Raw genomic sequence first — 10,487 nt, 5'->3', positions numbered from 1 at the left:
GGGGCCAGTTAGCCAGCCCTTATTGCTCCAGCTAGGGAGCAGAAGAGCGTGGCCAGCTCCACTCTCTGGAGTAGACAGCACAGCCCAACCCAGGGCCGCAAAGCATGCTTGGATGCTGGGGGACTCTGATTTAACTTGAACCAGGAAGGGGTCTTGGACAAAAGCTTCATAACCTGGTTTGACCTAAATCAGTTAAGTCTGATACTACATTCAAACAGGTTTATCTTAAACCAGTTTCAACCATTTTGAAACTTTTTTCCCCAGTTTCTTAAAATGTGGGGTAGAATCAAAGAGAAAATCCTTACACCTTAGTGCTGGTTAAGGCATGACTCCTACCATGCCAGAAAGTAGTACCATAGGCATTCAATTTGTAAAGAAAGCAGTGGTCATCCTTCCTAATATATAGTGTTACAAATCACTCTCCTGTTCTTCCTCACCACTAGTGAAGCTCAGGTTTCTCTGGTTACTGCTACACTATCCCTAATGGGTTAATGTTCTACACGGACAGGAGTTAAGTGGGCCAAGGACTGACATGTTATTCACTAAGCCTTGGATATTCAAAGGAGCCCAATGGCAGAATTTAAATGGCAGCTTGGTGCCTAATATCCCTGGGCTCTTAGTACAAGAAACTTGTTAAGCTCTACATACAGCATTACAAACAACAAAACTACAGCTGAAAACATCTTGCAAATACCTTGACAAACCCAATTCTTAAAATAAGGGAGAAGAAATAATTGGTGGGGGAGGTCAGGCACGGACAGATTTCCCAATTAGAAGAAGTTGTGTTTGACAGTGTGTTGAAAGTGCAGATCTTGGAGCAGTCATTGTCTATGGGAATTGTTTAAAGGATGCTGTTCTTGATCAGCATTTCCCAAACTATAGGGTGCAGTCCCTGAGGAAGAGCATGAAAAGTTCCTGGGTCCCACAGTAGAGCATCAAGCACTTGTGGCAGGAAAAAAAAAGGGTACTGAAAATGTCAACAGTCCCAAGAGAATTGGAACAAGTGCAATGTTTGAACCCTTACCCTCTACAGTTCTCGTTTATGGGAAAGGTGACATGAGACTCCTGAAAGATCCTGTCTATCACGTGCATCACCCAAACAGATCACATTAACAGTACTGGCTGTTCTCACCTCTAGCTGCTTGTACTGTACACATATACCACCCCACCTACACCCATGGCCCATCATCTGCTGGGTCAGACAGGGAGAGGAAAGCTGATGGTATGCTGACAGAGGGGGAGAAATACTTGCCAGGGACAGACACTGCTGCTTCTCCCACCTGAGGAGAAAGCCAGGTTAGCTGGAGCTGTACAAGGAGAGATGGCTTGAGGAGATAGAGGGTTTCTTTGGTGGCCAAATTAGGTGCCTGACAAGTGGATCAGGGAAGAGTATGGGGCTGGGTTGAGGAAGTGCAAAGGGATTATTAGTCAAAACTGGAAAGGCATCCAGAAGTATGGCCTATACCTAGATACCTGCTTGATGTAGGTGTAGGTTGTGCAGCAGTATTTCACTTCATGATGGAATTTAACTGCCTGAATTTTCAAAGGAGTCAATACCATTATTTCAGATCACTCTGCCACATTTTGAAGAAAGGGAAAAAAAACCCCAAACCCCACACAATAGAGTTTTCCTTTAAAACTCCCAGACCTCATTTCACATTCCACACCAGACCATAACAATGAGCCATTGTTCCTTACTTAAACTACTCTCACTGATCAAAAAAATCACAGTGGGAACAAACTGCTGAAACTCTTTTATGGGCTGATAAGCCTACACATGAATCTAACTTACCTCAAAGCTGCAGCAATAGTTCAGGGCAGAGCTGATCAATTCCTTCTTGTTCTCCTAAAGCCAATTACAACATGTCGAGTTTAATTTTAAAATTAAACCCAAGCAGTTGAGATCATTTATGCCTCCTGATGGCAGGCTTCCCTTTATCCATATGTAAAACAAATTCTACCCACAAGCTAGAGCAAGTGCCACCATCTGCCTGCATTCAATATTGCCTAACACTAGCATTTATAATTATGCTTTCTGAATAAAGCATTGAGGCAAGAATTGTTCTGTGTGTGGATTCTGGTTTCAACAGAGAAGTTATAAGCAGGCAAGCAGAGCTATCCATGAGTGGAAACAACAACTCCTTCACTTTATAAGCAATATCATCCATTTTCCACTCCTGTCTAGCCATGGAGGCTTGGTCTGTGCTAGGATTTAGATGTATGCTGTTCAAACATGGTAGACAATGTCTTCTGAAAGCAGACAAGGCAGTGTACATAGGCACAAACACACGCAAAGGTGAAATGTTAAGAGCTATAACTTCCCCACCTCAGTGTGCATCATACATAGTACGGTGAACACTATCCTATCGGGTGTTAGTTGACACATCCCAAATACATGCCAGACAGTCGTAAGTCTAGACAAAGTGCAAACTCTTTCGCCTTAATTTGGAAGCACTTAAAAGCTGCATTTACACCAATATAGTTCTTGCTCGTTTCTCCACTACAGTATCCAAACATGGGTCCCCCCTCATTGTTTGATCTGGTACAGAAAAATGGGCACCCGATTTAAACAAATATAGATCAACCCTATTCATATTAAGGAATTTTTATGCAAATGTTTCCCATGAGCACTAAAACTGGTACACCTCTACCGGTATGAGCAACAGCGGGCGCTAGTGTAGACAGTGCAGCAACAGATGGCGATTCTCCAATATGATCAAACCTAAGCCAGAGTGTGTGTAACAAATACAAAAGTGAAAACAAGTGGCTGGGCACAACATAGGAGCCAGTGTAAAAGCTGTGGGAAGCCTTTGCAAAAGATACCTTATGTGAACAGAGCTGTATGTTGGTACAGGAAGGTGGCAGGAGGGAGTTTTTCTATGGGGCAGTAACAGAGCAAGTAGGGAGGGAATGAAACCCTGCTGACACGGTTGTGCGCAGAGTTTGGATGTAGCCCAAAATGTGCAACACCTGAACATTCAGAAGACTTTAGGTTTCCTTCTCTTCACCCTGACGACTACACAACCCCCTGGGGTTTGCCTTAGCAGTTCATGCTTGTACAAAGCTTGCCAGCTGTTCCCAGTACCACAGTAATTTACAGTTGCTTGACTTGCTCTGGGTGAAACGCAAAGCTGAACATGGAAGTTTTCCTTTGACAGGAGAACCTCAGATGCACATTTTACAATCAATTTGTATATGTGGCAAGTAACTCAACGGGTGAATCCTCTACATCAGTGTTTCCCAACCCATGGGTTGCAACCCAAAAGTGGGTCACAAGAATATATGAATGTATATATAAAAGTATATATGTGAAAGGGTTGTGAACAAACTTTATAAATGGATTTTCCCTTAAAAAAGAAAAATGTGGGAAATGGTGGCTTTTCCTTTGCAAGCTGGCAGAATTCCAGCCTACAAGGGGCTGGTTGGGGCCCCACACACCCACCCCTTGTCCCATACATTGGAGGGCTGGAGCCAGGAGGTGGGGGGGCAGTGGGTCAGGGCAGGTCATTGTTTACAAATGGGCCCTGGTACAAAAAATGTTGAGAACCACTGCTCTAGGTGTTATGTGAATATTAAGCACAACACACTGGACTTCAGGTAGGACCTAAGTTCTCAGCCAGTAAAGTACTGGCAGTTCAGTGGGGGAACTTTACAGATGCACATAAACCCGTCTAACCTGACTGCCCCGTCTCTCTGGAAACAACAGGCTATAAAGCAACTCCTCGCTGCTGTAGGAATGATTGCACCTCTAACTTTTTTTTTTTCCTGCTTGTTTAAGACCCCATCCTGCTAGTACTCAATGTTAATTAGACCTTCATTCTGGGAGGGGTCCCGCTGCACGCAGAGTAGCAGAATCAGGCCCTTTGTGAATAGAGGGGCACTGCAGAACTGCAGGTTCAGATCTGCAGTACAAAGTTCCTTCCACCTAAGAAGATATCAGTACCCAGGGAGTCACTCCTTCCTGGGCAAAACACAAGAGGGAGTATCTGAGCATTCTTAATGAAGGCTGCTGAATCTCTCATCCCTGTAGCATGTGCCAGTGTAATAGATGAAGAGGTCTGGTTCCTTGTGCTAATTCACTGTTTTTCCTTGAAAAACAAAGTGGACTATTGAAAGCTGCCCAGTGCCTGTCCCACTTTTAACAGCCTAGAAATGTAGGAGCATATTGGCAAGTTTCTAACACTAAGACTGCATTCACACTTATTATTACAAGGAGGTGGTGAGAGCTATAGGGACTCAGTAATTACCTTCAGGACTTAAGCAGCATAGCATATTTGTTATGCTAGGGATTTTTACCTCCTGAAATTCAGCTCAGCTACAGTCAAATATATAGCCCCGTGATTCTCAGCCACCCGGGAGTGCCTTGAGATCCTTTTAAAGGTGCCACAGTGTGACATGCAAAGTTAGCACAGTTAAATGTACAAACATGATTCACAAGATAAACCCAGAGATTTCCAATATGAAATCATAGCATTAAAAACATTCTGCCTTATTGTGGTCTTTCTGAGTTCTTTGCAGTAGAATTGCTCTGCTATTATTCTGTAGTTAAAAAATGATCCAAAACTAAGATTTGGTATTTTCTGAGGAGTGCCTGGAGCCTGACAAGGAGTGCTTCGAATCTATCTGTGGGTGTCTTGTACCTAAGAAGACTGAGAACCACTGATTGAACTGCAGGAAAACATTTACTAATCTTAGTCTGACCCCTGGTGGCTAATAATCAATGCAATCTAAGCTTTTGTTTCATCACAGACACAAGAATGAGCAGTAGGATCCACCTCTGTGGTCTTGCTTACAGCCAGCAGGCAAGGAAAATGGCCAGCTCAGAAACCCTTAGTCCTAGAATTTCAGCCTAGCCTTCTCCAAGTAAGGGGGTGGATATCAGAGATGTCCAAAAAGCATTAGGGTGGTTTAAATTTCCCATCCCCACACCATACAAGACACATTTTACAGTAGCTACAGCAATTGCTTCATAAGATTTATTTTCCTGTAAAGGAGATAAAGTTGGAGTGCACATAAGTTAAATGTGCACCTTCCCGAATGTAATTTGAACACAGGCCAACTGCTCAACTTCTTAAATGCAATTATAAAAATCTCATTAGAATTTGGTTCAGGATGGACAGTTCCCATTCAGCGTTACATCAAGGAGCTGAAGGACAAAATACGACCACTATTCACTTGCCTTTGCTGTAGCCCAAGTGTGTTGTAAAATCTTTATGGATTTTTCTTGGTTGATCCACTTATCCAGCACTTTGTCAAATTACTGAAAAAAACATCTTGCTCCAGCTATAAAACTCTCCCTCTGAAGTAAATGCTTCATTTACAAAGCAAGGTTTTTCTATAACCACAGCTAAACAAAGCAGCTCAATAAGCCATGAAAGGAACTTGGGGCGGGGGGGGTATGCGTGTGCACGTGCGTGCGTGTGCGTGTGCACGCACCCTTGCATTCACGTGTTATTTTTGCCAAAAGTATATTAAAATCAATATTTATTTCTCCTTTAGGTATTTTGAAATTTGTTGAAATTACAGTCAGCATTCTGATGCTGATTTGTGTTGCAGCTGCCCAGACAGCCATTTCAGGCTACACCTCCATCGGCGGCTTGGGAATGGGCTCCTTCAGCCTGGATACCGCTTACAGCCCATTTGAAGGATATGAACTGAAGGAGGTGAGAGACCTGGACATGCAGTTCAGCCAGATGAGAGCCCCTTGTGTGTACGGGGGCATTGCCTTCAGCCTGACAATGGCTGCACTTACACTCCTGTTCCTCGTCGTTGGGGCAAAGCAAATTCATCGTCTCTCCATGCCACTGCTCGTGGCAGAATGTGCCTTTGATATTCTGGCTGGTATGGCATACATCTCAGCCGTTGGCCTCTACCTGTATTTTGTCATCCAGGTGAACACAACAGATGTATGCAAGAGGAGGGAGAGGTTGTATGCACGCCGGGGATACACATCAATGAACTGCGAGGTGCAGGGGGGCGATGCAGCTGTTGCTGTCTTTGGTATTGTGGCTGCCTGTTTGTACTTCCCAAGCTCTGTCATCTGCGCTCGCACCATTCGGACCGTGAGGAACTTCCGGAGGCACCAGACACAGCCTCAGTACAGCCCAGAGAGCAGCTACAGAGAGAGAGGCCACCACAAAGCCAACAGAAGCCCTGAAAGCACCCGCAGCATGCAGGCAGTGGCAACGTTGGTGTAGACTGTACCACAGAACTGAGCATGCAGCGAGACCAGAAATCCCAGGGAAGGACTGGATTTTGCATGTAGTTTTTAAATGGAGCTGCAGTACCATATTAACCATCGTCTAAGCACGTATCACATAGCCTGTATGAAAATGCAGTAAGATTAAGTCCCCATCATGTAATAAAATCAATACTCTGACAGTATATTTTGGTTTTTTACAATCACCTCAGCCAGGGTCTTTATCATTTATAATCTAAATTTGGTGCCAACAGTTTAGATTTGCTCAGAGCAAGTCTAATTGGCTCACTAGGGAACACCACTCACTAGGGTTTGTTAACACGTGAACTGTCAGCATCATTGAGCTATTGGAAAAAAAATTATGGGAAATTTCTAAAAAGTCCTCAAGAATAGATTAAACCCATATTAGAAATATGGAGGAGGAGTAACATGTTCTCCTTTCTGCCAATAACTTCTTACATGTCCATGTAAGAAGTTAACCAACACACTCTCAACTCCAAAGAATGGGTTTAGGATGCTATTCAGGAAGGTTCTTTAGCATAGACCCATTTTTAAATTGTTGAACAGCCCTATTAACATCAGTGGGCACCCTCAAAGTTAAGCTTTTGTCTTGAATTAGGTCCTAAGCTATAACTCTGATCTACTTTGCTTGGGCTGGTGTCACGACTAGCAATCTCAGAAAGGTTCAACTCCTAAGTGAGACATCCACGTTTAGACACCCAGATTGCGCCGTTCTCTGAGGAATTCTGCAGACAGTAGCAGAAGTGATGGGTTGTTCGACTTCTTATCCTCTCCTGGTTTTAGACCCATCTCTGAATCTATGTCAGTTGCTATGAATTTTTAGAAACTGAGAAAAGAGGCAGCTTGCAAACTCCTAACCCCAGGGATACAGACGTTACTGTTAAACCCATGACTGCTTGGGAGCAAGTCCTCACACTAGAGCATACTGGCTGCCTTTGAACATTAAGCACAGTTTTTCTATGTAATTAGTTACCCTAAGAGAATGATAGACATGAGCACATCTTCCAACATAAAAATAATTGATGAATAACAGCAGTCAGTCTCTCCCTGGGTCAAGAAACTCATTTACAGTAGCATCTTTCAAGAATCCTCTGTTTGAAGAAGAGCACACAAACCACTGTACATCAAAGATGAGCAAGAACACAAGAGCGGTGCTTAGCCACATCAAGATTTGTCAGCTTGTGCAGAAGGGAAGAAGCAATTATGATTCTGGCAGTCCTCTTTCAGATTTGGCTGGCTGAGAATCATAATCCAGAGGAGGTCTCTTTTTATATTAGGGTAGATTTATTATATGCATGCCAATTCCATTAAGCATGATTATGCTTGATATATAATCAAAACAGTGTATTAAAACAATATTAAGGTCCTGATTCTGTAGATACTTGCACAAACCATTGCAATAATATTTAGCATTTATGCACTGCAATGCTTTATGTTCAAAACAATGGAGAGATGTTGAACTAAAATGCTATACCCTCATACACAGGCACTCAAGCTCCTTCAGCATCCGGAGGTAGGGGGAAGGGAGAGTGGGAGGAACGGGGCAGAAGGGACAGAGTCTCTTACCTGCCCGTGGTCTCTGCACTCAAGCCATAGCTGCCACTGAGGGGACAGGCTTGCTACACAAGGAGCAGCAGCCCCATGGCACCGGCTCCTTGAAAGCAGCCCTTAGTGACCATTTCACTCCCCCTCCCTGCCCAGATATGCCAAGGGGCCCAGTGCTGTGCCTGCGTGGCAAACACTCCTTAGGACAGAGGGGAGGCACCACTCTGCTCATGCCCCTTCCCTCCAGATACACTGGTGAGAAGCTGCCTGCTCAGCCCCTATGGCGGAGCAGCACATGGTCATTCCTGCCCTGGCTGATTCTTGGAAGAGAGGGGGAGGTGATTCCAGTACCTCTCTAAGCTGGAAGGGAAGTGGAGCAGGGAACAGATTAGTCTGGACAGGCCCTCCATAAACACTCTTGCCCTTAGCATGAGCTCTGTGAACATGAGAAAGGTAAGAAGTGTCATACTGGATCAGACCAATGGTCCATCTAGCTCAGTATGTTGTTGATGACTAATGTGGCAAGTAGTAGATGATTTAGAGCGAGTCATTAGTGACTTATCCCTTGCTTATCCCTCAGCCTTTTTCCTTTCCAAACTGAAGCCCCAGCCTTCTCAGTTGCTCCTGTAGTGACATCTGCTCCATATACCTGATCATTTTTGTTGCCCTTTTCTGTACCTTTTCTAACTCCACTACACCTTTTTTAAGACAGAGACCCAGAACTGCATGCCACACTCAAAATATGGGCAAAGGCATACCATGGATTTACACAGTGGCATCATAGTTATTTTGCTTTTTTCCCCTCCAATTCCCTTCTTGATGCCAAACATTTTATTGATTTGGTTGCTGTTTTAGAAAGTGATCTGCAATGAATCCATGGACTTTTTCCTGAATGGCAACAGCTAGTTTGGAGCCTAGCATTATGAGCATATAGTTGAGGTTAGTTTTTCTCAGTGCATTACCTTGTACTTGTCAACACGGAATTTTATTTTCCACTTTTTGCCCCTTCACTGAGATTTGAGAGATCTTTCTGCAGCTGTGCACCATCAGTTTGGTATGTGACTATTCAGATAATTGAGAGAATCATTTGCAAACTTTTCTCTTTCCTGGACACTCCCTTTTCCAGGTCATTTATGGAAATAGTGAATAAAATCAGCCCCAGCACAGATCACTGTGGGACTTCACAACTGATCTTTCTCCATCCTGAAAAATAATCACTTAGTGCTACTCTTTGTTTCCTATCTTTTAATCCACAAAATGAATTACATTCCAATCCCCTGACAACTCAGGGTGGTTGTTTTTTTTAAAGCCTTTGGTGAAGGACCTCGTCACAAGCTTTTTCAAAATCCAGATATCGTATCACATGAATCCTCCTTGTAACACCTGATATGGGATACTGGGCTAGACAGACCTGTGGTCTGGTAACATAACTAAGAGGGACCTCCTTTGTGGAGGGAGCGTAAAAGCCGCTGCTGCCACACCAGCAGCAACAGCCAACACTGCTCTGTGTGTGGGGCTACCTCAGGCATGGAGCTGCCCTGCTATGCCTTTTCTGTGGTCTGATCCAGTATGCTTGTAACACTGGAAATCAAACTCCAAGCTTAGCTGCATTCCACTTTCCATCACTACTTGAGAAAGTATGTTGGATTGTATCTGTAGATCAGTCATAAATATGTATTTCATTCACACTGCAAATACCTATCCTTAGATAGTTTCAAGGGTCAGAAGGGACCTGAACAAATTATCAAGTCCCACCCCCTGCCCTGGGCAGGAACAAGTGCTGGGATCATAATACCCCAGCCAGATATCTATCCAACCTCCTCTTGAAGACCTCCAAGGTAGGGGAAAGCACCACCTCCCTTGGGAGCCCATTCCAGAGCCTGGCAGCCCTAACCATAAAGTAATGCCTCCTGATATCAAGCCTGAACTTGCTCTAAATCAATTAGTGGCCTTTATTCCTTGTTATCCTGGGTGGTGCCCAGGGGAACAGAGCCTCACCTATTTTCCGCTGGTCCTCCCCAGTGAGTTTATAGATGGCCACCAGATCCCCTCTCAGTCTTCTCTTGTGGAGGCTGAATAGAGATTCAGGCCCTTTAGCCTCTCCTCGTAGGGCCTGTCCTGCTGCCCTGGACCAAGCGAGTGGCTCTCCTCTGAACCCTCTCTCTCAGTGCTAGCCACATCCCTCTTGCAGAGCGGCACCCAGAACTGAACATAGTACTCCAACTGTGGCCTGACCAGTGCTGCATAGAGGGGAAGGGTCACCTCCCTGGACCTGTTTGTGATGCATCTGTAGATGCACGACAAGGTGCGGTTTGTCTTACTGACCGCTTCCTCACATTGGCAGCTCATGTTCATCCTGGAGTCAACAATGACTCCAAGATCACTTTCAGCCACTGTGTTGATGAGAAGGGTGTTCCCCAGCCTATAGGTGTGTTGTAGGTTCCTGCTCCCTAGACGCAGCACCCTGCACTTGCCCACACTGAATTCCATCCTATTTTCATCCACCCACCTCGGTAACCTGTCTAGATCTACTTGGATATAAAGGGAGTCCTTCTGTTCTTCCCCTCTTGATTTGTATTCTTTGTATAATTTGCTTCATACACACACACGTACACACACAAACATGCAACTACAGTTGTCTGGCATTTACTGAGCTCTCAAATTACTTCAGATAAGTTAGTAAAATAGGAATATCAGACGATATTTCCTTAAGCCAGCCATG

The 10,487-nt window shown here is 44.4% G+C and overlaps 1 protein-coding gene across 2 annotated transcripts in view; it reads left to right on the top strand.

Annotated features, from left to right (window-relative positions):
* The window catches only part of LOC109314868 (MARVEL domain-containing protein 3-like), a 31,795-nt gene extending 24,173 nt beyond the window's left edge, over positions 1-7,622 (top strand). For both annotated transcript variants that reach the window (XM_019542229.1, XM_019542238.1), the window contains one exon: positions 5,500-7,622. In XM_019542229.1, coding sequence (XP_019397774.1) covers positions 5,500-6,197 — 698 coding nt within the window. In that variant the 3' untranslated portion in view covers positions 6,198-7,622. The remainder of the gene's footprint in view (positions 1-5,499) is intronic.
* The last annotated feature ends 2,865 nt before the right edge of the window (positions 7,623-10,487 follow it).

The sequence above is a fragment of the Crocodylus porosus genome, unplaced genomic scaffold, assembly GCF_001723895.1.
Source record: "Crocodylus porosus isolate Cpor-Errol unplaced genomic scaffold, CroPor_comp1, whole genome shotgun sequence".
NCBI classification, from domain to species: Eukaryota; Metazoa; Chordata; order Crocodylia; family Crocodylidae; genus Crocodylus; species Crocodylus porosus.
This window is presented reverse-complemented; position numbering and strand designations above follow the sequence as displayed.